The following is a 27,008-nucleotide window of genomic DNA, read 5'->3' on the forward strand; positions in this document are numbered from 1 at the left end:
GTGATCCTCCTGATATCAACTTCCGAAGTACTTAGGATTATAGGTGTGAGCCACCTGCACCCAGCCTGATTATTACTTTCCACCAGTGGGCAGCCTAGATTTAAGAGGATAGAGAAGCCAGGTGCCGGGGGCTCATGTCTATAATCCTAGCAACTCAGGAGGCAGAGATCAATCAGGAGGATCATGGTTCGAAGCTAGCCCGGGGAAATAGTGCAAGAGACCCTATCTCGGAAATACCCATAACACACACACAAAAAGGGCTGGAGGAAAGAGAAGAGTTGGGTTAGGGTTGTGGCTCAAGTGGAAGAGAGCAAGCACAAGGCCATGAATTTAAGCCCCAGTACCATCAAAAGACAAAACCAAACCAAACCAAACCAAAAAAAGAGTAACCTGTAATTCACCAGACCCTTATTTTTTGGTACTGGAGTTTGAACTCAGGGCCTTTACCTTGAGCCAGTCTGCCAGCCGTTTTAAGAAGGTTTTTTCGAGATAGAGTCTCGCGAACTATTTGCCCGGGCTGGCTTCGAACTTTGATCCTCTTGATCTCTGCCTCCTGAGTAGCTAGGATTACAAAGGTGAGCCACTGGCGCCCGGCAGATTTTTATTTTTATTTATTTACTTACTAATTTTGAGACAGAGTGTTGCTGCGTAGCCCAGGCAGGCATAGGATTTTTAAATTTCTTTCAGTGCTGGAAAAAATGCAGCCCACGGCCTTGCACTTGCTAAACAAACTCTCTACCACTGAGCTAAGTGCGCCCAAGCCCTGCCCCAGACTTTTGCATGTATCTCATTTAAAGGTGAAAGCAGGGCGTGCACCTTCATACCGTGCTCAGGTTTCACCAAGCCGGGGATGCACACCTGAATGGGAGGGAATGGAGGTGAGTCTTGTGCTCAGCAGAGCCAGGGTGACCCGGGATGGCTAGGTTGGAAGAAGCAGCTGGGGAGGTCAGCTGGAGGGCAGGATGGAACCTGCAGCCAGCCGGGGTTCTGCTAGGCCGGCGCCTGGTGCGGAGGGGGGCGGGGCCAGGCGGACTGGGGGCGGGGCCTGTATTGTCCGCTCCGCGGGGCATGCCGGGAGCCCCGCCCCCAACATGGCGTCTCCCTGACAGTTGGCTGCTGAGCGGCAGAGGCGGATCCTGCTCCTCAGGGCGGCGGCGGCGGCGGCGGCAGGGCCGGAGTCTCCGGGGCCCGGGGTTGGGGAGGGGGATGGCGGCACGGACCGCTTAGGGCGGAGCTGCGCGGGCGAGACAGCCAGCGGGACGCTGCGGACGGGCGCTGCCATGGACTGGTGACCGCGGCAGCCCCTGCTTGCGTCTCGCTTGCCGGGCGTCCGCTCCTCAGCGCCATCCCTTAGCCGGGGCCATGGGCTCGTCGGCGGCCGCGGCGGCGGCGGCAGCGGCTGCAGCGGACTCGGCACAGTGGCTCTCGGTGAAGGAGGAGACCATCTTCCTACACGACGGGCTGATCCGGGTCACCGACCTGGCCGAGTTGCCCAGCGAGATCCTCGGGGCCCCGGAGGCCGCCGACACCGACCTGGAGGTGAGCGAAGAGGCTGCCCGGGGTCCTCCCCTTCTCCTCCCCCCTCTCCCGGGCCATCGGATCCTAGTCCACCGTGGGGTGCCGGGGGTCCCCCGCATCGCTGCCGCACCCCGGTCCGAGCCTCCCGATGGCTGCCCGGCAGGTGTGCGTGGGTGCGGGGCGGGCAGGTGCGGGCCGCGGCCGCAGGTCTGCAGACCTCACGCCTCGCTGCCTCCTCCCGGCGTCGCGCCTGCCGGGGATATCATTTGTGGTTTCGTTTTGAGCGTGCCGACACCCGGCATTTTATTAAGCCCATCACCCGGCACGGCCTGGATGCCCGGGAGGAGCCGCCGCCGCCGCTGATGCTGTCGCCGTGTTGTCCTCAGCGCAGTCTCCCCTCCCCCATGCACCCCCTAGACTTGCTTCTAAGGCACACCCAGGTTGCTTAGCTTTGGGGACTTTTTTTTTTTTTCATTTAAACGTTGCACACCCTCCCCCTCTGTTCTCCTTCCTCCAGTTCTGTGTTGAGTTTTTTTTTTTTTTTTTTTGCGTGTGTATGTGTGAGTGTGTTTTCAGAAAGGGTGGTGGCAGCTGGTGGTTTTCACTAGGCAATCCAGCAACTTGTCGTCGGTGTCGTGCCTCGGATTGACAGGAGGCCTTTGTCGGGGAAGCTGGCGGTGTGGACCGCGAGAGGGATGCGCCCTGCGCCAAGGGTTCCCGGCGCTTTAGGCCACAGGACCTTTCTGTGTGTTCCCGGGTCGCCGAGAAGGCCAGGCTTAGAAGCAGTGGCAGGTGCACAAGCAAATCTCAGCACTTGTGCTTCTGGGGTTGGGGACAGATGGAAACCAAATATGCTGGGGGAACTTGCCACCGACTTGCCTCGGTTCTGTGTTTGCCCAGAGGTGGTGGAAACTGGCCCCTCATCCAGGCGGCGGATGCTGACCCTGCTTCCCCTGCGCTCCGATGGGGTGACATTTTGGTGTGTAGGTAGCACCGAGTGTCATGAGATTCTTATTGTCGCCAGGAGGGCTCTCCGGGCCAGGGCCTTTCTTCTGACTGTAGACGGAATGCGAGGAATCTTTTGTGTTTTGCGGTTTCTTGTTATCTCTTGACTTTCAGCACGACGAACATTTATAGAAATGTATTAAAACCCACTACTGGGCGTTTCTGGAGACGGCAATGATCCTAGTGCGTTGGCGACGACACTGGACGTGCTTGAGATGCGAATCCGGACCGCTGTATTTTTGTGTCTGGTTTTGGGGTTGCCTCAGCATTTCCGATTTGAACTCTTAATTGACTTATTTTACAATCTGGCCACGAATCATAATTGTATTACGTCTTCTTTGGGCCTAGTCAATAAAAATCAGGGTGTTTCATACCCGCCTGAAAACCCACAGGGTATGATGCTGTCATGTGGAATATTTTGATTTAATTGGCCCTGTTTGTTGTATGTGAAAGGTGGCTTTTTGTCCCTTGGAGACTAAGTTCATAGAACCAAAAATGGTATATGTATGTAATTTTTAGGTCTGAAAGAGGAGCTTAGTTAAAATACACGAACTATTAAGTTGGCTTTCCTAAAATGTTTACTGTATATGTAACTGACTGAATTTGCCAGCTATTTCCACTGAAGAAGTATTTTAAAAGAAAAACTCTCTGGACTGGTAGATTTAAACAAAAAAATTTTTTTTTAAATTTATGGTCTTACCTCTCAGACACCAACATGTGTATGTGTGATAAGCATTTATGATTCACACTACTGAGGAATGTCTGTCATTTCTTTCCACATGCTACACAGGCTACATAGTGTCAGGAGAAATAGCCAAGACTGTTTTGGTGGCTATTAGACTGCATGGGTGTATTCACACTCAATTACTTAATAATATTGATTAACTGTATCCCATGGGTCAGGTATTATCTTAGTAAATTCTCAAAAGATTCTAGGACCTAAATCTTGTTACTCAATGTAATAATTGTGTGTGTTGTACCCATTGTACAGATAAGGCAAGTAAAATGCAGAGCAGGTAGGCAAGATCACATAAAGAGCCTGGAAATTAGCCCATTTATGTTTATCTCAAATCATTGGCTCTTAGTCATAATACTTCACTGTGTCCATGTATGTGTGAACTTTGTATTTTTTTGCCATGCAGGGGAATCAAACCCAGGGCCTTTCATATGCTCAGCACACACTGATCTATACTCCCAGTCTTATATATGTAATCATTTTAAATTCTATAACTGACAAGGGCCTCACACTTGCTAGGCAGATGCTCTACCACATGAGCCATGCCCCAGCCCTAACAAGTATTTTTATTTCCTTTCTGTTCTTTTCAATATTTGAGGAAGATTTTTATTTTTATTTTAAAATTTTTTATTAGGATATATTCATTATATGGGGGGGGACTTGGAGTGACAGTTCCAATCAGACTTATATTGTATATTATTTACATTTCCCCCATCATCTCTCCCTCTCAGCCCCCTCCCCACCCCAACCATTGAGGAAGACTTTTAAAAGGACTATTTGTTCCACTCGTGTGCAGTTCACTCTTCTAAGCCTCTGCTCCCAGTAGACATCTGGGTGAGTAATGGCTGTTCGTTATAGGGTTTTATAATTCTATAGGCTCCTTCAGTTAACAATTCTGGATTGTGAGGGATAAGTGCAAACTAGGTGGGATAATTTATGACTGGCAGCCTTAGTGCATAAGACTGCGGTTGAGTCACAGAATTTTAGAGCATGGAGGGACCTTAGAGATTATGTCTGTCATTTTAGAAAGAGATGAGGAGGTTATGACTTGGGGACTGTCTCATGGCGGTTATGCTTTCCTGCCTGTGAATTACAGTGTTCTTTTTGCTCTGTACGTGAGGTATAAAGTTAACTGTCAGTTTGAAAAAAGAATCAATTCTAAAGAGGTCAGCGTTGACTTAAGATTTCAACTTATGCAGCTACAGAGCATTTGAATGAAGTATTTTCTTCCCAGTAAATTCTAGATGGAATTTGAGGGAAAAAGATCAATAAGTAATGATTAATCAACAAATTAATATGGCACATATTTGTGGAATTCAGAAGTGAGCTGGGTCCAGTGTACCTGGGTGCTAAGACTATAGCCGTGGATGAGATAAAAGGCTTGTCCTCAAAAAACTTAAATTTTTTTTTTCTTGGTGGTACTGGGTTTGAACTTAGGGCCTCACACTTGCTAGGCAGGCGCTCTAAAAAATGTTTACATTTTGCCAAGTGCCAGTGGCTGACACCTGTAATCTTAGTCACTGAGGAGGCAGAGATCAGGAGGATCAAGGTTCAAGGCCAGTCTGGGCAAATAGTTCTTGAGACCCTATATTGAAAATACTCAATATAAAAACAGGGCTGGTGGAGTGATTCAAGTGGTAGAGCATCTGCCTAGCAAGCCTGAGGCCCTGAGGTCAAACCCCAGTACCTCCCAAAAAAAAAAAAAAGTTACATTTTATATTACAAATACATATATGATATATGTATGTAGTTGTCCCTCAGTGTCCTTGGGGAATTGGTTCTAGGTCTCCTTTGAATACCAAAACCCACAGATGCTTGAATCCTTATACAAAATAGTGTAGTATTTACATATAAGCTTTGCACATTTTCTGTATACTTTAATTCATCTCTAGATCACTTATAATACAATCACTTATAGTACAATGTATGTACTATGAAAATAGTTGTGCTACTGTGTTGCTTAAGGAATAGTGACAAGAAGAAAAGTGTACATTGTCTACAAACCGTATTCAGGAATTGCTCACACCATGGATGCTGGAGAGAGATGAGGATCTTTGAAATGGTGGGAGGTTACACAGGGGATGCTTACACATTGCTTCATTTGTGTGGACTCAACATGTGCTTGTTGCAAGGCAAATTCAGTGCACAGTTGATTGAATCCCTGCCTATGGAACTCACAGATATGGAGGAATAACTGTGTGTGTGTGTGTGTGTGTGTGTGTGTGTGTGTGTGTGCGCGCACTGTATCATGACAAGTGAGAAATGCTGTGGAGAAACGTGCAGTTGGATAAAGAGATGGAGAGTAACGGGGGAGGGCTCTTTTATGTTGTGTGAGCCTGGAAAGAAAGCCCAGGATGGCTCTTGAGCAGAGACCTGAAGGAAGTGAGAGAGTGCACCAGCTGGCTGCTGGGGAAAGAGCATCCCATAGAGAGCACAGCAAGAGCCAAGCTCCTGAGGAGGAAGTATCTTTAGCATGCCTGGAGTTCTGAGGGGACAGGAGCGCATAAGAGGTGGGGGCAGGGAGGTGCAGATCAAGTAGGGCTCAGGTAAGGTCTTTGGATCTTATGAGAGAGTTAAGAATGCAAAGTGAGACTTTTTCATGTCCTTTAAAAATAATGATTGGGCCAGGTGCCATTGGCTGGTGCCTGTATTCCTAGCTTTCAGGAGGTAGAGATCAGGAGGATCACGATTCAAAGCTAGTCCAGGCAAATAGTTTGCAAGACCCAATCTCAAAAAACGCCATCACAAAAAAGGGCTGGTGGAGTGGCTCAAGGTGTAGGGCCTGAGTTCAAACCCCAGCACTGCAAAAATATTAAAAAAAAATGATCAGAGCCTGTTAATTACGCCTGTAATCCTAGCTACTCGGGAGGCAGAGATCAAGATTTTGGTTTGAAGCCAGCCAGGGCAAATAGTTCTTGAGCCTCTATCTCGAAAAAACCCAATACAAAACAGGGCTAGCAGAATGCCTTGAGTTGTAGAGCACCAGCTTAGCAAGCGTGAGGCCCTGGGTTCAAACTCTAGTACCCCAAAAAAGGTGCAGTGGTACACAGCTATAATTCCAGCACTCTGGAGGCTGAGGCAGGAGGATGAAAGTTCAAGGCCAGCCTGAGCTACGTGGTAAGACTTTGTCTCAAAAAAAAAAAAGCAAACAAAACCAAAAAAAGTAAAGAAAAGAAGAAAAACAGCTATTTTATTAACTTAGAAATTTTACTTTATTTCCCTTCTTTTTCTTTTTCTTTTTTGGAGTACTGGGGTTTGAACTCAGGGCCTTGCAGTTACTAGGTGGGCACTCTAGCACTTGAGCCACTCTTCAAGCCCTTCCTTTTTCTTTTTGCTTCTGTGTGTTGAGCCGATTACCTCACATGTGCTAAGCATATATTATACCACTGAGTTACACCCCCAACCTGTTTGGTTTTTTTTTTTTTTTTTTATTTTATGTTATTAACAGAAATCAAAAGCATGTTAGAAATTATTATTTAAGCCCTGAAATAAATATAAATTTAAGAAAAATGGAAAAGCAATAGTTCAAAAATGACAGCTCAAATATGCAATTTTACATTGCATTTCATAGAAATTTATTTATTTATTTTATTGGGGATTAAACTCAGGGCCTGGCACTTGCTAGTCAGGTGCCTTAACACTTAAGCCATACCCCCAGCCCATTTTGCATTGGCTGTTTTGAGATAGGGTCATGTTTTATGCCTGGACTGTCCTGGACTGTAGTCCTCCTATTTGTGCTAGAGATGTCAGGCACGTGTCACTGTGCCCAGGCATGGGTTACAGGCTGGGCACAATCATTGGTTGAGATAGGGTCTCAAGAATTTTTTTTTGGCTGGGGCTGAGCCATCACCCTCCTGATCTCCACCTTCCAAGTAGCAAGAATTACAGGCTTGAATCACTGTGCCCAGTCTAATTACTTTTGACATAGGGTCTGGAATGGATCTTGGACTGAGATTCTCCTACTTATCCCTACCCCATATCGCTGGGGTTACAGCTATTCCATACCATGCCTACTTTGTTTGTTGAGATGGAGTCTTACTAACTTTTTTGCCTGGGCAGGCCTCTAACCTTGATCCTCCTGGCCCCTTTTTTTTCTTTTTATAATTTTTATTTTTTTATTATTAATATGTGCATACAATGCTTGGGTCATTTCTCCCCCCTGCCCCCACCCCCTCCCTTACCACCCATTATGCCCCCTCCCTCTCCCCCCTACCTCCTCAATACCCGGCAGAAACTATTTTGCCCTTATCTCTAATTTTGTTGAAGAGAGAGTATAAGCAATAATAGGAAGGAACAAGGGTTTTTGCTAGTTGAGATAAGGATAGCTATACAGGGAGTTGACTCACATTGATTTCCTGTGCATGTGTGTTACCTTCTAGGTTAATTCTTTTTGATCTAACCTTTTCTCTAGTTCCTGGTCCCCTTCTCCTATTGGCCTCAGTTGCTTTTAAGGTATCTGCTTTAGTTTCTCTGTGTTGAGGGCAACAAATGCTAGCTGATTTTTTAGGTGTGTTACCTATCCTCATATCTCCCTGTGTGCTCTCGTTTTATCATGTGATCAAAGTTCAATCACCTTGTTGTGTTTGCCTTGATCTAATGTCCACATATGAGGGAGAACATACGATTTTTGGTCTTTTGGGCCAGGCTAACCTCGCTCAGAATGATGTTCTCCAATTCCATCTATTTACCAGCGAATGGTAACATTTTGTTCTTCTTCATGGCTGCATAAAATTTCCCTCCTTTTTTTTTTGTTTTTTGAGACAGGGATTTGCTATGCAGTTCAGGCTGTCCTGAAATTCACTATGTAGCTCATACTGGCCTTAAACAGATGATTCTCCTGTCTCAGCCTCCTGAGTGCTGGGATTACAGGTGTGCATTACCACGTACAGCTTGAGCATTGTTCTTAAAATCAAGGGAATCAGCAACTTGTTTCTGGGAGTTCTAAGCTTTCTGTTTCCAATTTCATTTTTCTTACAAGTTGCAGTTGGGAATAGATGTCTCTCTCTCTCTCTCTCTCACACACACACACATACACACAAACACACACATACACTGAGGTATATCCCTAGCCCTGGTTCTCATCTTTCATTATTTGTTTAAAAGGATCTTCCCTTCCCCTGAGCCACACACAAGCATACACACACACAAAAACACACACTCCATTCAAAGACTTAAACATGAATGTTAAAGTCAACTTTATTTGTGATTTCCTCAAACTGTAAATGATCCAGATGTTCATCAATAGGTGAATGTATATGTGTGGTACGTCCACACGATGGAATACTACTCAGCCACAAAAAGCAATGCACAGTTGATACTCATAACATGGCTTTATGCTGAGTAGAAGAAACCAGACAAACAAGTGTATGTACTGCAAGATTCCATTTATATGGAACTGTAGAAGATGTACACTAATCTTTGGTGGTCACCTAGAGAGGGCAGGGAAGGATGGGAGGGAGGGATTACAGAAGAACATGAGGAGACTTTTGGGATGAGGGATATTTCTTTATTTTGTTTTGGTTTGGGTTTGGGTTTGGGTTTTTTGAGGCAATGAATGGCTACGTTGCCCAGGCTGGCCTGGAACTAAGGATTCTCCTTAGTGCTAGGCTTCCAGATGTGCGCCACCATACCTGGTGGATATTTTCTTATTTTCATTGTGATATAGATTCACATTCATGCATACATATGTATGTATATATATATGTATGTGTGTATATATATATATGTGTGTGTGTGTGTGTATATATATATATATATGTGTGTGTGTGTATATATATATGTGTGTGTGTGTATATATATATGTCAAAACTCTAGGGGGTTGGGGATTTAGCTCAGTAGAAGAGCGCTTGCCTGGCAAGTGTAAGGCCCTGAGTTCGGTCCCCAGCACCAAAAAAAAAAAAAAAACTCTAGTTGTACACTTTAAATATGTGCAGTTTATTGTGTGCCAGTTATTTTTCAGTAAAGAAACCAAACCTTTACATGCCCAGAGTGTCTTGTGGATACTGTGTAGGAAATGAAAAAAGGCCCTTCAGGGTTTTGTTTATCTGTTGTTTGTTCTGCCGTGTAAGGGAAGCATTTGGGTTTGGTTCTGCTCCGCTGACATGGTGAAGTCTTTGAGTCCTTATGATTCATACGCAATCTTTGAGATGATACTTATATTCATGTTGATCTGTTCTAGGAGGGGATCACCAGCCTGGTTATCCTTTGTGCAACATCCTTTGGAAAAGTATAGAATTGAGTTTATAGAATTCCACTGTGTAAATTTGGAAGAGTTAAAGAATAAGTGGTCACCAGCAGTTTTCCCTTACCTGGATGTCAGTGAGCACTGGAGGAAGTCACTGAGTTGGGGTGGCAATGTCTGGAAGACTGGGCAGAGGGTTCAGCAAGATCTCAGTGTGGCTCCAGTGTATCTGGGGACCGTGGGAGGGGGTATTGCGTGGAGTTTAAAGTTTCTTTAAAGAGCCAGACTAGGGCTGGGGGTGAGGTTCAAGTGGTAGAGCACACACCTAGCAAGCATGAGGTCCTGGGTTCAAATACCAGTACTGCCCTTTCTTCCCCCAACCCATGCAAACAGACAGGGATTGAAATGCTGACCCTAGTCCTTACCAGCTGTGTGACCTTGGGCAAATCCCATACCTTCCGTGGTCCCTGGTTTCTTCTGGTACAACTTGTCATTGTTGTCATCACCTCTAACCACCACTATGGCAGCAGCACATTTTGTGACAACCTCTGTACTAAACACCCATTATCTCATTTAATCCTTATAAAAACCTGTGAGGCTGGTTATTTTTATATTTTTACAAATGAGGAAACTGCACAGACAGAAGTTAAGTAACTGGATAAAGATCAGTTAGTGGCAAAGCTGAGGCTGGAATCTGTCTGATTCTAGCCTAGGTTTGGTGTTCTTTATTATGTTAGACCATCATCATTTTAAAAAGGGGTAATGATAGGGTTGATGTCGTGATTCTGTATTTAATGTGTAGTGACTGTTTTATTTATTTTTTCTTTGGCAGTACTGAGGCTTGAACTTGAGGCCTCACGTTTGCTAGGCAGATGTTCTACCACTTGAGCCACTCCACCAGTCCTTTTTTGTGTTGGGTATTTTCAAGATAGGGTCTTGAGAAATATTTGCTTAGGCTGACTTCAAACCATGATTATCCTGATCTCTGCCTCCTGAGTAGCTAGGATTACAGGTGTGAGCCACTGGTGCCTGGACTCTATTGACTCTTTTTATAAGGGGCTATGTTTCTGGAAAATTATTTCATGCATCCTATCAACCACATCTTTTTTTTGGGGAGGGAGGGTGATACCCCTGGTATTTTCTTCCTTCCCAACTTATTTGCAATATGTCTAGGTAGATGAGCTAATAGTTAGATAGTCTTCATTTCAATTTTCCTCCAATCATATGTCTAAAGTCTTGCTAAATAAATCAGCTTTGATTATTATCTGTCTTCTTGGCTTCCATATTGACTGTCACAAAATACTACCTGCTGACTAGGGCTTCTGGGTGGGTTGTCATGCACCTGTTCTGTTCTAGGCCCTAAGGTGCCTGTGGTGATGATTGTGAAGGGACTGTGGGTTCCTGGAAGTTCCTCATGCTTTCTCCTCCCTGCCTGCATTCCATCTTTACCACAGTGGCTGTAGGGTGAACACAAGGAGTGTAGTCTGCTTTGCAAGCTGTCTAGTCAATATCTGTAGATGAATGTAAATAACAGCAGGTATCAACTGTGGGACAAAAGCATGAATATTCAGAAGGAGACAAGACTGCATGAATTGTATCACTATTGCTTTGATTCTACATTTTAAATACATCTGTATAGCTATTCAATTTTGCAATTATTTATTTATCTTTTTGTGATACTGGGGGGCCAGACACAGGGCCTCACACGTGCTAGGCAAGTGCTTTATCACCGAGCCACACTACAAGTCCCTTATTAAATATTTTTATTTATTTTTACTTTTATTTTTATGTTAGGGGTTGAACTCAGGGCTTTGTGGTTGCTAGGTAAGTGCTCTACCACTTGAGCCAGACCCCCCTGCCTTAATTTGTTTTAGGCAGGGCCTTACATTGTAGCCCAAGGTGTCACCAGACTTATGATCCTCTTGCCTCAGCCTCTGAGTGCTGGGGTTACAGTTCACAACACCGTGTCCAGGTTAGTTCTTTTTTTTTTTTTCAGGGTTTCACACTTGCAAAGCAGGTCCTTTACCACTTGAGCCACACCTCCAGTCCATTTTGCTCTGGGGTCTCTTGATTTATTTTCCTGGGCTGGCTTTGAACCATGATCCTCCTAAGCTCAGTTTCTCTGAGTAACTAGATTACAGGTGTGAGGCACCAGTGCCTGGGTTTTTTTTTTTTTTTAAATGCCCAAGTATTTTTAACTTAAAGCTATAAACACTACATGAGTGCAGTTTTTTGGTTTTTTTTGTTTTTTGTGGTACTGGAGTTTCAACTCAGGGCCTCATGCTTGCTAGGCAGGTGCTCTACCACTTGAGCCACACTATCCTTTTTTTTTGTATTGGGCATTTTCAAGATAGGGTCTCAAGAACTATTTCCCCAGACTGGCTTCAAACTACAATCCTCCTGATCTCTGCCTCCTAAGTAGCTAGGATTGCAGTCGTGAGCCCCCTGCGCCCAGCATGAATGCAGTTTTATACAAAATGGAAATAACTGAAGTCCCTTTAGACTACTATCCCTAAATTTCTTTTTATCCCAAGTGAGGGTTTCGTTATGTTTCCCAGGATGGTCTTGATCTCTTGAACTCAAGTAATTCTGCTGCCTCAGTCTCCCAAGTAGCTGTGACTACAGGCATACACCACCATGCTCACTGACTATCCCTAATCTTGGTCTGTGTCATCCCCGACCCTAGTTAAAAATATGTATGAGCGTGTGTGCAAAACACATTCTATCCTTTTTCTTTTTTACATAAAATATGCTGATGCAGATGTATCTTTCTATAACCTGCTCTTTTTTAAAAAACTCAATGCAATATTTTGATCATTCTATGTCTCCATATAGATTATACCACATTAGTTTTTAGGTGCTGCTCAAGTCACAATGACAATTTTACGTAACTGTTTGCCTGGTGATGAGCATCTTTGTTTCCCATTGCTGTGTTAACAAATTGTCACAAATTTAGTGGCCTAAAACAGCACACATTTCTCCTTAGGTTTCTCAGAGGTCCACAGTGAGTGTCAGCTGGGCTAAAAGTCAAGTGCTGGCAGGTTTGGTTCTTTCTGCTGGCTCTAGGGGAGAATCTATTCCCTTAGGTTTTTCACAGTTTCTCAGGACCACCTGCCTTGCTTGGCTTGTGACTCCTTCCTCTACCTTACAAAGAGACAGAGACATTGCTCTAGTCTTGCTTGTCACCACATGGCCTTCTCTGACCTAATGCCTCTCGCATCTCTTTTTTTTTTTTTTTTTTTTTTTTTTTTTGCGGGGTAGTGGTACTGGAGTTTGAACTCAGGGCTGTCCACTTGCTAGGCAGGCACTCCATCACTTGAGCCACTCCACTGGTCCGCCTTTCATCTTTTTTATAGGACCCTTTTTGATTGTATTCAATTCAGGGTTCACCCAGATGATCAAAATCTTTCTTCCCCTAAATCCTTACCTTAATCTCATCTGCAAAGTCCCCTTTGCTACCAAAGGCCACATTTACAGTGTCTGGAGATTAGGATACAGATATTTTGGAAGGCACCATTATTCAGCTGAGCACAGTGGGTATTTTGTGGATTTCAGTTTTTCACTATTGAAATGTGATATGGCCTTCAGTGTATATCATTACACGCCTGGAGTGTTTCTCTGGGGTGGGTCCTGAGATGTAGACTTGCTGGTCTTGAGTGATCATTTGAAATTTTAACGGACACTGCCAAATTGTTCTCCCAAGTGCCTGCACCAATTGATACTCCAGTGTCGGTTTGCTAGGACCTCCTTTACTCACATTCTCCTGGAGACCATTTCAGAATACAAGGCTTTGTTTGAATTTCCCATTTGCCAATGACTCTCTTAGATGAGTCCAAGAGATGTAATTGGTACCTGGAAATGCTGCCAAAGCTTGGTCAGCTGCAAGAAGCCAGAGTTGTCTGTTATTGCCACTTGCTCTTATCACTTCACTTCAGAGCACCTCGTTCGTGGCTGATATCCTTTGCTTCCTGGCATATACTCGTTTTGGTCAGTAATCCAGTTAATACAGACTATGTCCATATATAGGCAAGAGAGCACGACTGCGTACTCTGTGATGTTGTAGGGGGCTGCATTTACCAGGAAGAGCCACAGTGACTGTTGAAACATGCTCAAAGTGCACAGCAATTGTTGGACGAGTGGTACCGCACTCAGATTCCCTTAAAAGTTTCTCTCTTACATGCTAATATGAGTCAGTGCACATTTGTTTTGGACTAATGTGAAAACAGCTATATTAAGTACTTTTATGCTGTGTAAACCCTTTTTGATTATAAAGAATTATGTGGGAGACTGGAGTCGTGGCTCAAGCAGTAGCACATATGCTTAGCAAGCATGAAGCCCTGAGTTCAAAGCCCAGTCCCACCCAAAAAAAAAAAAAAGTCAAGAATTCTATGGATGTGGTTAGAAAATATTGAAAAATGTAAGACAGATAGTAAATAGCCCAGGACTACACAACTAGAAAAAGTTAATTTTTTTATTATTTTCTTCTTCAACTCAGATACATGTATATATGCTGGAATTTTATATGCAGTTTTGTATTCCTTATTCATTTATCATGTATTTTATTAAATTACATTTAAAACAGTTTTAAGTGGCTGTGTAGTAATTTATGGGTATAGAATAACTGTTTATACATTACTGTGACTTCTTCAAAGCTGCTGTTTTAAAGATAATACCAATTTATAGGAAGTTAATTGATTTTTAGTGTTTAGAGTTATCTGTTTGGTAAAGATTGGTGAATCATAAATTTGTGGGATTGGTAGGGTGTGTTTCTTCAGCCTGTTGCTTTTGACAGATTAGAACATAAAGAGACTTTGAGTTTCCATATGATTGCTCCCGCAGTGATGTTGAATATTTGTGTGGGGCTCTGAGTTTAGAAAATGCTGTTCAGTATGTGTGTAAAATAATTAATGTTCCCCAATGGGACACTGTGGAGCGCTCCCTAGTGTTTCTACCAAAACCTACAGTTGGCTGAATTACTAGGTCAGAGCACAGTGTGTAGCAATTTTAGATTAACAATAAAGAGATACATAATTTGTGAACTATTTTATGCAAATTGTAGGTTTAATAATGCTAATAACTACAAATGCCTCATTCAAGTAGTGGTTTTATATCAACTAACGTTTAGCTTGTATTTGTTTTTTTTCTTATTCTTTAAAATTTTTTTATTATCATATTGTTGTACAGGGGCACATTGTGACATTTACAAAAGCGCTTACAATATATCATAGTTAAATTCACCCACTCCATCATTCTTCTTTACCTGCCCCCATTAGCTTGTATTTGTAATGGATCTTTTCTGTGTTTACTGTATTTGCTTTGTGTGCATTTGTAGTTTGTGTTACTGATTTCAAATGAGCAAAGTCTATACAGTAAATATAACTATTTACTGGACAGTAGAAAATCAGAACCTCCTATCTCTGTTGATATGTTTGCCCTTGTTTATTACTGAAATGAAATAATTAAGAATGTTAGGGCTCAGAGTGTGGCTTAGGTAGTAGAGCGCCTGCTTAGTAAGCACAAGGCCCTGAGTTCAAACCCCAGTATCATCAAAAAAAGAATGTTAATGAAGAATCTGTGTCAACATATTATTTGCATTAAAACACTGTACATAATAGAATTACCTTCTTTAGTTCTTTTTTTGCAGTACTAAACTCAGGGCCTGAACTCAGGGCCTACATCTTGAGCCACTCCACCAGTCCTTTTTTGTGATGTTGTTTTTCGAGATAGGGTCTAGTGAGCTGTTTGCCCCCACTGGCTTCATGATCTTCCTGAGCTCTGCCTCCTTAGTAGCTCGGATTATAGGCGTGAGAGCCACTGGCACCCAGCACCTTCTTTATTTCTTGAAACCATTTCCTAACAAATTATCAGGTTAATGAAGTAGCTATAAAGCAACTCTTAGTTCATGGGCTGGAGGTGTGGCTCAAGCAGTGGAGCGCCTGCATAGCAGGTGCGAAGCTCTGAGTTCAAACCCAGAATTGCAAAAAACAAACAAATAAACCTACCAGAAATCTAGAAAAGAGCACAATGAGTAGAAAGGTAATGCATTTGGGGAACTTTGGAGGTAGCTTTTTTTTTGATGAACTTATAATAAAGAAAAGTTTGTTTTCCCTTAAGGATTCTTAACCTGAATAGAATTCAGACATTCATCAATAGAATTCATGGGGTCTGTGAACTTGGATGAGAAAAAAATATTTTTACTCTCATATTCCTTTAGGTGAAATTCAGCATTTCCTTCAGTTATGAATGTAGTGGACAACCCCCCATAGCATTGGCAGTACTTGTGACTGTTAACCAGTAGAAATCAGAGTCATATTACTGTTGTTGAACATATCTTGAAATACTGTTTATGCTTACCATCACTTAGAAATTATAGTAATTATTAGATCTTGTTTTTCATTGCTCAAATAAATGAAGTTCCCGTATTACAGTATCACAAGTTTGCTTCTTTAGGTGTTTTAGTAACTGTATTTCAATACACTTTGATGGGTTTCTTACAATCCTATGTTTTGTTTTATTTTTCTGTAGTGCTGGGGATGGAAATTAGGGCCCGGTGCATGCTAGGCAAGTGCTTTACCTCTGAGCTTCACTCCCAGCTCTTAATCCCCTGCTTTTAATTTTATGCACTAAAAGTGTTACCTAAGAAGGGCCGCAGATGATTAGCAGCCCCTGAAATAGACTTTGGCTTTTTTTTTTCATTATCTCTCCCTTTTTGGTTCAAGTTTGTCAAAGACTAGCATAGCTTGTAATTGTTTGACGTACAAGTGACCCTGAATTAATTAATAATTGTATTTATTTGCTAGTATTGGGATTAAACTCTTTTTGCTCTTTCCAGGCTGGTGCTCTACCAATTGAGCTATGCCCCCAGTCCTTTTTGCCATAGGTACTTTTCAAATAGGGTCTGGAATTTAAGCCAGTTGGCCATGATCCTCCTATTTATGCTTCCAGTGTTGCTTGGATGACAGATTCATGCCACTGTGCCTAGCTTTTATCGAACTTTTTGACAGGGCTGGTCTTGAACTTTTTGCTTTTGCTGGGACTAGGATTTGAACTTGTAAAGCAGACTTATCTCCTGATAAGACTTATTTTGGAGATGGGGTCTCATGAACTATTTGCTGGCCTTGAACTGCCATCCTCCCAATCTCAGCCTCCCAGTTAGCTACGATTATATAGGTGTGAACCACTGGTGCCCAGCTCAAGGAAGCTATTTTTTTTTAAGACAAAATATCTGATAAAGTGACAAAACTTTCTTTCAAAATAGAATACTTTTTTTGTTCATGAAGTATTTTGGGTTCTTCCCCCCTTGTCTGAGAACGTTGGTCAGCTGAACCTATGTGAAGCAAGTTTTATCCACATAACTTTATCTTGGTGTCTCATAGTTCTAGTAGGAACTGTTTTCAACAGGTGGCCTCCAGCAGTAACAGTTGCTATGCCAGGAGAAACATTGTTTTTTGAAATCAGGGGTTCCTTTTCCACTCATCTCCTCTAATGAGTACAGTTCTGTGGTTTTTTTTTGTTTGTTTGTTTGTTTTTATTGCACACATTGTTATTTTACACCTGCCTTTGTCAAGGTTCTGGAGCTTTCCTTAAACAGATGCCAGAACTGCACTGCCTCCTTGGTCACCACCACTCATAGGTGGCATTGAACACTTGAAATGTGCTGAGAGTGTGATACATAGCATGTTTTGAGGACTTTATTAAAAAAAAAAATGTAAAAGATCTCATCGTGTGAGGCCTTGAGTTCAATTCCTAGTACTGCCAAAAAAGAAAAAAAACTCACTTATATTGATTAAATGTTGAAATTATAATATTTTGGATATGGGTTAAGTAGGATATATTATTTAGATTAAAAGTGTTAAAATTTACTTTGTCTATTTGTTGTTTGTTACCTTTTAAATGTGGCTGCTGGAAAGTGGTTCATGTTTCTGTCAGATACTGCTGTGGGCAAACTGGGCCTCTCTGTTTTTGTCAATAAAATTTTATTGGAATGCAGTTAGCACATTCATTTACACATTGTTTGCCTTCATGCCACAAGGCAGAGATGAATAGTTGGATGAGTCCTTGTGGTGGTTTGTGTATAAAATGACCCCAGAGGTTCATGTTGAACGTTTGGTGGTGCTATTGAGAGGTGATTGGGTCCTCAGGCTTCTAATTTCCATCAATGGGTTAATCCTTTGATGAGTTTATACTGAATGGAACTCTTACGTGGAAGTAGAGCACACCAGTGAAAGTTATCTTCTGTCCCTAGATCCTTCATGTCTCTCTGCTGTCTGGCTGGTGGGAGGTAATCAGCTTTGCCTTACCATGTGCCTTCGTGCTCCCACTGACTCAGGCCCAAAGCAACAGGGCCTCGTTGATCATGGACTGGCTCAATCCTCTGACATCTTGAGCTAAAATAAATTCTTTCTCCCTTATTTTCTAACATATTTTGTCACAGTAATGAACTACACATCTTAAACTTCCAGTTCTGAGTCAGGTAGAGGAGATACTGTTTTTAGAAAAATAGGAAATCTAAGGTCATTTAATTGGTGTTAGGCTCAGGACTCCAGCTCAGTTCTTCAGAGGCTTTTGCATTATGCTTCTGCTTTAGGTAGCACTTGACCTTGATAGCTAGTTATCTCAGAGACAGTAGTTAGTGGCGGCTTTCCTTCTCTCACTATGTTGCCCAGACTGGGCTCAAGCAATTCTCCAACCTTGGAACTGTGATAGACGTTATAGGACTTAGTATAATCTAGTCACTGATTAGAGCAATATAGCTGTTGATCATAATTTATTTAAAACATTATACAATGCTTAAATTTAAAAAAATTAAAATGTTGGAATCGCAGAACACTAGGAATATGTGAAAGCACATAATGGAGAAGATAAAAGTCACACCACCCCACCCAGATAGTTCAAATTTTCATGTATCACACAAAGATAAATTTTAAGAAATTAGGCTCATTACTGTTTATTTTGTGTCATGCACTTTTTGCTGGCCAGTGATTCTATTTGGGGGGATTTTCCCAAACTTTCAGTATTGTTGAGCATTAAATGCCTTTATAAATAGTAAAGCCTGCATGGTAATTGTGTAGACATTCAGCAATTTACTTACTCAGTCCTCTAATACTGAGTATTTAGTTGAAAATTAGACAAATCATTTTTATGAATAGTCAGATTCTTTTCTTTAAGAATGCTACACCCTGCTGGGCGCTGGTGACTCCTTGTAATCCTAGCTATCTGGGAGGCTGAGATGGGGAGGATCTTGGTTCAAAGGCAGCTGCTGCAACTAGTTCCTAAGACTCCCAAAATAACCAAAGCAAAATGGACTGGAGGTGTGGCTTACCCACCTGTTTTGCAAGCTTGAAGGCCTGAGTTCAAACCCTAGTCCCATGAAGAAAAAGAAAAGAATGCTACATTACACATCTGTAACTGACGAGCCTTTTTTTTTTTTTAACCATAAATCAGAGTGAGAGCTTCAGAACTTTGCTGTTACTGTTGAAATTGGTAGATTGTTTTCTGTTCATTTCATATGCATAATTATGGACGTATTTCTGATCATGTGGTAATAATATGTAAATTATATGTGAAGGCTGTTACTAGACAAGGCATTTTGCTTAATTAAAAATTTTAGGAAAGCAGCACATGGTTCAAAAATCCAAAGGCTCACTGGAGTTACAGCTCAGTGGTACAGCATTTGTGTAGCATGTGTGAGGCCCTGGATTCCTTCCCAGCACAATCAATCAATAAATCAATCATCCGTTCAAAGGTTTGAAAGGGAACACAGGCAAAGTCTCATTTCCTCTCTGGCTCCAATCCCAGTGATAGTATCATCATAGCTGCTGGGTGTCCCTGGTGCTGTGTCCCTGTCTGCCTTTCTGCCCTCATTCCTCATTCACCTCCTCCCTCCTTTTGCCCCATGGTGACCACCTTAGTTTTTGGTGTTGTCATAGATCACACTGGCAGGTCCCAAACAGTCCAGCTTTTCCGGCTGGATGAAATTAGTTTCCATAAGGCTGGAACAGTCCACCAAGTGATGGAGAATGGTAAAGTATGAAATACTTAGAAACTTAGCATAGTAGAACAACCAGAGCAAACACAGAGATATGACCCAAGGAAGCTTTAGCAGATAATGTGGGAAAGCTTTGAAGCAACAGAACAGTGAGTCTTTCAAACAGATCTACACAGTTGTATCATAGCTCAGCCCCAGTGAGCACAGATAGATCCTTCAAGTGCCATGGCGAAGGAGACAGAGGGCCTTTAGTTCAAAGGCTTACTGGTCACAAGATGGTTTGGTAATTCCTACATGATTGGGGACATATGGTACTGACTAGAGCAGTTCTCCCCAGTGCTGATTTTATACATTCGTCCTTTTCCTAGTAATTCCATACAGTGCTAAAGTCACTCTTCCTGGTTGTGGAGTGAAATAGGGACTTACATGATAAACTATATATATTGCACAGCACTAGCTTTTAAATGTTTGTCAAATGTATGTTTTTTTCTTTGCCTATCATTTTTTGGGGGGAGTTTTTCCTTTATTCTTTCCTTCCTTCCTTTCTTCCTTCCTCCCTCCCTCCCTCCCTCCTTCCCTCCCTCCTTCCCCTGTTTCCCTCACTTCCTCCCTCTACCCCTTCCTTCCTTCCCCCAGTACTGGGGATGGACCCCAGTACCATGCATGTGCTGGCAGGTGCTCTACCATTGAGCTACATCCTCAGCCCTGCCTGTGGTTTCGGTATGCATGCTAACATGTGGGGCCCTCTGAGACTGAAAAAAATGATGGTGTACTGAGTCAGTGACAAATGCGTAATCTCCAAACCGCACGGGCCTTCAGGGGACAAACATGGACATAGAGTAGAGCACATCCAGCCAGAGTTTAGCTCAGAACTTCCTGTTTTTCCCCTTCTTCTTCTTCAGTACTAGGGTTATCTATTTATTTATTTATTTTTTGCAGTACTAGGATTTGAACTCAGGACCTCACACTTGCTAGGCAGGTGCAACGCCACTAGAGCTGCTCCGCTGGTCCTTTTTTGTATTGAGTATTTTTGAGATAGGGTCTCTTGAACTATTTGCCCAGGTTGGCTTCTAACCATGATCTTCCTGATCTGTGCCTCTCGAGTAGCTGAGGTTTTGATCTCAGGGCCTCGAGTGGGTGCTGGGGTCCAGCATCATTCTCTGAGGAGCTGTTCTTATCCTCCAGAATCTATAGGTATGCTTGATGAGTAAGCATCTTTCTTACTGCATGAGCAGCGGCACAAAAGGTTTCTTTTTAGCAAATGTAGCTTTGGATTGCTGTCTCTTTCCTATTGTCTGATGAGATTTTCCTGAGCTGAGAAACTGGTATTTCTCAGCTGAGAAACTAAGTTTCTTCACACATATTTTGAACTCATCTTTTTAGTATCATCAATAATTCAAACTGTTGGTTTAAAGTCTCTGCTCTAGTCATGAACTAGTCATTTTCCTATGATGATAGACTGATATGTGTATCTGTAACTCCCTCAATAATGTTCTGTCATTCCTACTATATACGTTGTCTGTGCCTGATATTAAACAATATGTTGGAAGAATATTTCATGTCAGCACTTAAAATTTATATAGTGCTTTTTAGCGGTCTACAATATTTTTTTTTTTGGAAGAATCCTATTTTGTTTATCTGATCATCTTATTTTGTTCTGTAAAAATAATCTTGTGTGATAGACCATTTAGGCGTTTTCTTTTAGAGATGACAACATTGAGGCCTTTGCAGTTAAAGAATAAAATGCATTTAACTGGGCATGGTAGTATAGCACTTGGCAAGCTGAGGCTGGAGAATTGTGAATTTGAGGCCAGCTCGGGCTATATAACAAGACCCTATCTCAAAAAACAAATAAATAAAAAGCATAAAATACAGTAGGTATCTATTAAAATATAGTAGGTATTTATTATGCTCCTACTAGAAGCCTAGAATTGTATAATTCCACCCCTGTCATATATTAGCATTTTGTACATAACCTAAACGTAATATGATTCTGAAATAGTGAACCTAGGAGTCTTTTTTGAATGCTATTTAGTGGTTAATGTTTTTGATAGAAGTCTTTTATTTATTCTATACTTTTCTGCTTTGCTAAATAATGTTCTTAAAGGTATTTAGCCTTTTTTTTTTTCCCCATGGCTTGGGTGTAATAGTTTTGCTTGGCAACCAATACGTCCTCATCTTTGTGATACCTACATAATGTAGTTAATTAAATCTTTATCCATGTAATGAAATGGGGTGACACATTTTTATTTTTAAAAATCTCATTGGGAAACCCCTTCATCTTTTGCTCATTTAAATATAAATATTTGATATGTAAGGAAGCTATTCATCTTTGTTTTGGCCCTAGTTTTTGTTTACACAAGGCTCAAATTCTTAATGTACATGATATTTGAAATTGAACTAGGATTTGCAATATCAGCATGGTTGAGAATATACTTTTGCAATGATGACCCAAAATAATTTGAGATCTGAAGTATTGCTCCTGTCTGTGTAGGATTCGAAGTGTTGGAAACCAGACATGAAGCCTTTTCTCAGAAACCTGTTTCCTTTCCTGAGAGAGACATATGGATGGTCTCTGCTCGCTTGTTTGCTAAACTAATTCACTCACAATTCAGTTTCTTTAAAAACAAACCTTCAAGCTGAGCATAAATATTGTTATATTCCTATACAGAAGCAGTTCCAGTGAGAAGGTGCTTTATGTGCTTTTTCATTTTATGGCCCAGTTTCTTCAGCTCCAAAAGAGAATTGAAGTTGCATTCTTGTGAGGCGGTTAGAAAAACCTGGTCTTATGATATAATCCATTTGGCCATGAAGTAGACAAAGCTTTTTTCTCTTAAACACTCTATAAGATTGAACAAAGCTTTTAGCTCACAATAAGGAAAAAGAGCATAGAAATAAAATCATAGAAAAGATGGTATGGAGGAAGTAGAAGACAGGAGACCTCAAAGCCAAGACTGGAGCGAGGTGGCACCTTCTAGCTTCTTCATGTTCTTTGCCTCCCAGGCTGGTCTTGAGCCACAGCCCTCTTGCCTCCGCTTTCAAAGTAGCTAGGATCACAGGCACGAGCTGTGTGCCACGCAGTGATTACTTCAGACTCCTACTCATCCATCCAGTTGTCCTCTTGGATGTTAATGAGAGACTAACTGATGACCATTTCACCAGCAAGGACTTTGATTCTTAGTGTCTGGGTCCAAAGTGTTACACTTTCTCAGACTGTGTTTTCCCCTTCTTACATGATTATCCTGTTCAAATTTCCCAGCACGACCCAAAAAGTATACTTGGACTATAGATTTGTTATAAATTAAAGTTAATTGAAGCAAATTTTGTCTTGAGAATTTCCTAACCCTACCTTGTGATAGTGGGAGAGAGATGAGTATTCTTGCTCCAAATTATAGTTTGGCAGCTCAGAGATTTCTGGTGACCCTCTGGTGACCATCTCCTCTCATCCTCTTTTCAGAGTTTCTCATTGTTACTCTGTCTTGCATATTTGATATTAATAGTGAAAATGGAAGTCCAGCTTGAATATTTCTTGATCATTGAGTATAGCTTCTATGCATATAGAAAAATAGCCATATTTTTACTGTCTAAAAAAAGAATAACACCCTTAGCATCTTCACAGAGCTAAAGCTGCCCCCAAGAAGCAGTTTCTTTCTTGAGTAATCCAATATTCAGTGGCAGTAATTCACTCACCTGGCATAGTAGCTTCCCTTTGGATGTTTCTGCTCCATTGCTCAGGTAGGGGCAATGGTAAATAATTCATTTGGATAGTTGATTTAAACTCTCAGGCTAGCCAGGGTTATACCTAGTTTTCTTATTTTGGATTCTTCTTTACTTTTCCTTTTTTTTTTTTTTTTTTGGTGGCACTGGGGTTTAAACAGGGCCTCCTGCTTGCTACACAGGCGCTCTATTATTTGAACTACACTGCCAGCCCTTTTTTCTGTTTTTTGAGACAGAGTCTTTCTGTGTAGCTCACATTGGCCTCAAAACTCAAAATCCTCCTGCATCAACCTCCCAAGTACGCACTACCCTGCCCAGTGCTACATTTTTATTTTTAAGGTACCTAATATGACCAAAAAATTAAACAAATATATTTATTGATGATTTTTCTACCTCCACATCATATTGAAGCTAGGTCATATATCCTGATATATTTTAAGAGTAAGGTATTCTGGCCGGATACTGGTGGCTTATGCCTGTAATCCTAGCTGCTTGGAAGGCTAAGGTTAGAAGGATCCAGGTTTGAAGTTAGCCTGGGGAAATAGTTGGAGAGACCCCATCTCCAAAATAACCAGAGCAAAATGGACTGGAGGTGTGGCTCGATAGCACCTGCTTTGCAAGGGCAAGGCCCTGAGTTCAATCCCCAGTTCCACTAAAAGAGGTGGGGCGGGGGGAGAGAAAGGTATCCTATAAATTAAAAATAAAAAAGCTTCTTAGTATAAAAGCCCTCCATTTCCCCATGACTGCATGTGCTCCTCTGACTTCTCATTAGTACAGTGTAGTGGTTTTTCTGAATACTTGATAAGTTGAATGAAAGCACCAAAATATGAAAATGTGGGGCTGAGGGTATAGCTGAGTGGTAGAGAGCTTGCGTGGCACATGCTTGCTTGGCACGTGCGAGGTCCTGGGTTCCATCCCTAGCACCCGGGGTGGAAGGAGGTGAGTAGGCACGTACCTTATTTATTTACATTCCTGAGAGGTAGCTAGGTCTGGGTCACTCCATCTTTGTTTTAAAAACTAGAAAACTGAGGAACAGAAAGATTAGTGGTTGACATACCTTGGATTAGAATTTTTGCCTTTTAAGCACTCCTAGCAGTATTTTATCCTTGGCAATGAAATCTTTCTTCTGTCAGAATAGCATTTGAAAAAATTTAAAGAGGGGGACTAAATTTTTACCTCCTCCCCTTTGTACTTATTAAATCTTCTTTCCTAAACTACTCATTTGGTTTTCTATTATGAAAGATAATTTGGTGATGTAGAGATGCTCTATAGACAGATCTGTCTATCTAGCATGAGGGTTTGACTCAGGGCCTCATGCCTGCTAAGCAGGCACTCTACCACTTGAGCCATGCCTCCAGTCCTTTTTTCTGTTGGGTATTTTCCCTTCCTTCCTTCCTTCCTTCCTTCCTTCCTTCCTTCCTTCCTTCCTTCCTTCCCTTTCTCTCTCTTTCCTCCTTTCTTCCTTTCTTTCTTTCCTCCTCTTTCTTCCCTCCCTCCCTCCCTCCTTCCTTCCTTCCTTTCTCTCTCTCTCTCTCTCTCTCTCTCTCTCTCTCTCTCTCTCTCTCTCTCTCTCTTTTGTACTGGGGCTTGAACTCAGGGTCTTAACCTTGAGTCGCTCCACCAGCCCTATTTTTGTGAAGGGTTTTTCAAGATAGGGTCTTGTGGAACTGTTTGCCCAGGCTAGCTTTGAACTGCGATCCTCCTCTGTCTCCTGAGTTAGCTAAGAACAGGCGTGAGCCACTGGCACCTGGCTTCTGTTGGGTATTTTCAAGATAGGGTCTTGTGAACTATTTGCCTGAGCTGGCCTCAAACCATGATCCTCCTGATCTCTACCTCCCCAGTAGATGGGAGTACGGGGTGAGTCACCAATGCCCTGCTTTTATTTTATTTTATTTATTTATTGTGGTATTGGGGCTTAAACTCAGGTCTGTCACCTTGAGCCACTCCACCAGCCCTTATTTGTGATCTTTTTTTTTTGAAATAGGGTCTCAAAAACTATTTGCTCTGGGCTGGCATAGAATCAAGATCCTCCTGATCTCTGCCTCTTGAGTAACTAGGATTATAGGTGGAGCCACCCCACTGGCACTCAGCTTATTTTTTATTTTTATTTTTTTCAGAGCTGGGGTTTGAACCCAGGGCTCGTGCATGATAGGCAAGCACTCTTAGTGTGTGATGCCCCCAGCCCTCCTTTTAAAAACAGTATTTAGTGGCTTTTGTTATGCTATTTTTATACATTTATGTAATGTACTTTATGTTCACCCCTCACCACTGTCTCCTTTTCTCCTCCCCTCTTCCCTCCCTGCGGTTTCCTGTCACCACACTGCCCTCCCTTTTATAATCATGTCCTAGTATCATCATGACAGTGACCATCATCGTCATCATCATTTTTAGGTCTATATTCTACATATGAGCAAAAACCTGATATTTGTCTTTTTAAGCTTGGCATATCTCACTCAAGAAAATGATCTCCAGTTCCATCCATTTTCCTGCAAATGACAATTTCATTCTTCTTTCTGGCTGAATAATACTCCATTGTGTATTTATATGACATTTTCTTTATCCATTCATGGATGTTGGGCACTGAGGCTGATTCCATACTGTGGCTATTGTGAGAAGTGCTATTATAAACATAGGTGTGCTGGTATCTTTATTGTATATTGACTTACTCCTTTGGATATATGCCCAAGAATGGTATAGCCGGGTCATGTGGTAGTTTTATTTTTAGTTTTTTGAAGAATCTCCATACTGATATCCATAGTGGCTGCACTAATTTACATTCCCTCCCCATCCTTGCTGGCATTTGCTGTTTGTTTTCTTGAGGATAGTCATTCTGACTGGGGTGAGATGGAGTCTCAGTGGCTTTTTGATTTTGCGTTTCCTTTATGGCTATGGATATTGAGCATTTCTCCCATATTGGCCATTTATACTTCTTTTGAGAACTGTCAGTTCAGTTCAGTGGCCTGCGTCTATTAATGGGATTATTTGTCCTTTTGGTGTTTAGTTTTTTGAGCTCTTTATATATTCTGGATATTAATCCTTTGTTCAATGACAGCTTGGCAAGATTTTCTCCAGTTGTATGGGTTGTCTCATTCTTCTTCCTTTTTTTTTTTTGATGGTACTAGGGTTTGAACTCAGGGCCTCATGCTTGCTAGGCTTGCTGGGTAGGTGCTTTACCTCTTGAGCAATTCTACCAGCCCCATGGGTTGTCTCATTCTTGTTTCCTTTGATGTTCAGAAACTTTAATGTGATGCAGTCCCATTTGTCAAGTCTTGCTCTTATTTCTCAGACAGTTGGAGTCCTGTTCAGGAAGTCATTGCCTGTACCTGTGCCTTCAGATGTTTTCCTGTAGTGGTTTTAAAGCTACGGGTCTTGCATTAAATGTTGTGAGCCGTATTCTGAGAGAGCAGAATGAAGTCCAGGCATACCCCTCATCTGTGTGCTGGCAGACACAAACTTACCCACCCTGCATGTTTGGTGAGAAATGATAGTGTCCAACCACCACTCCGACCTGATAATGAGCCCTCTCCACTTCACTTACTGGCACCTTTCTTTTTCCAGTGAGCTTCTATTACTTTGCAAGCAAGAGATTTGAATTCTTTGTGAACACTAACAGAGCAAGTCAGAAAGGGTGTGCACAGGGCTGGCTATTGATGCAACTACAAGAAAGCTTGGTACGTATCTTCAGATCTGCAAGATGTAGAAAATAAGCCCTTACCCAAACCAGCTTGGCGGTTCCCTCTGTGCACTAAGAAATGAGGTAGCCAGTGAGCAAGCCTACTGTATGTTTTGAATGGAGCAGATAATGTGTGCTATCATTCACAACACACCTCATGCTTGCTAGGCAGGCTGTCTACCAGTTGAAC

The 27,008-nt window shown here is 42.0% G+C and overlaps 1 protein-coding gene across 6 annotated transcripts in view; it reads left to right on the forward strand.

Moving 5' to 3' along the window:
- The first annotated feature begins 1,142 nt into the window (after nucleotides 1-1,142).
- The window catches only part of Hectd4 (HECT domain E3 ubiquitin protein ligase 4), a 158,279-nt gene continuing 132,413 nt past the window's right edge, over nucleotides 1,143-27,008 (forward strand). For 4 of the 6 annotated variants that reach the window (XM_074061223.1, XM_074061224.1, XM_074061226.1 and 1 more), the window contains exon 1: nucleotides 1,144-1,539. In XM_074061223.1, the coding sequence (XP_073917324.1) occupies nucleotides 1,363-1,539 (177 nt within the window). In that variant the 5' untranslated portion in view covers nucleotides 1,144-1,362. Of the gene's footprint in view, nucleotides 1,540-27,008 lie in introns of all 6 variants that reach the window. The other 2 variants (XM_074061225.1, XM_020179303.2) reach the window with 2 other exon arrangements.

Source organism: Castor canadensis, chromosome 18 (genome assembly GCF_047511655.1).
Source record: "Castor canadensis chromosome 18, mCasCan1.hap1v2, whole genome shotgun sequence".
NCBI classification, from domain to species: domain Eukaryota; kingdom Metazoa; phylum Chordata; class Mammalia; order Rodentia; family Castoridae; genus Castor; species Castor canadensis.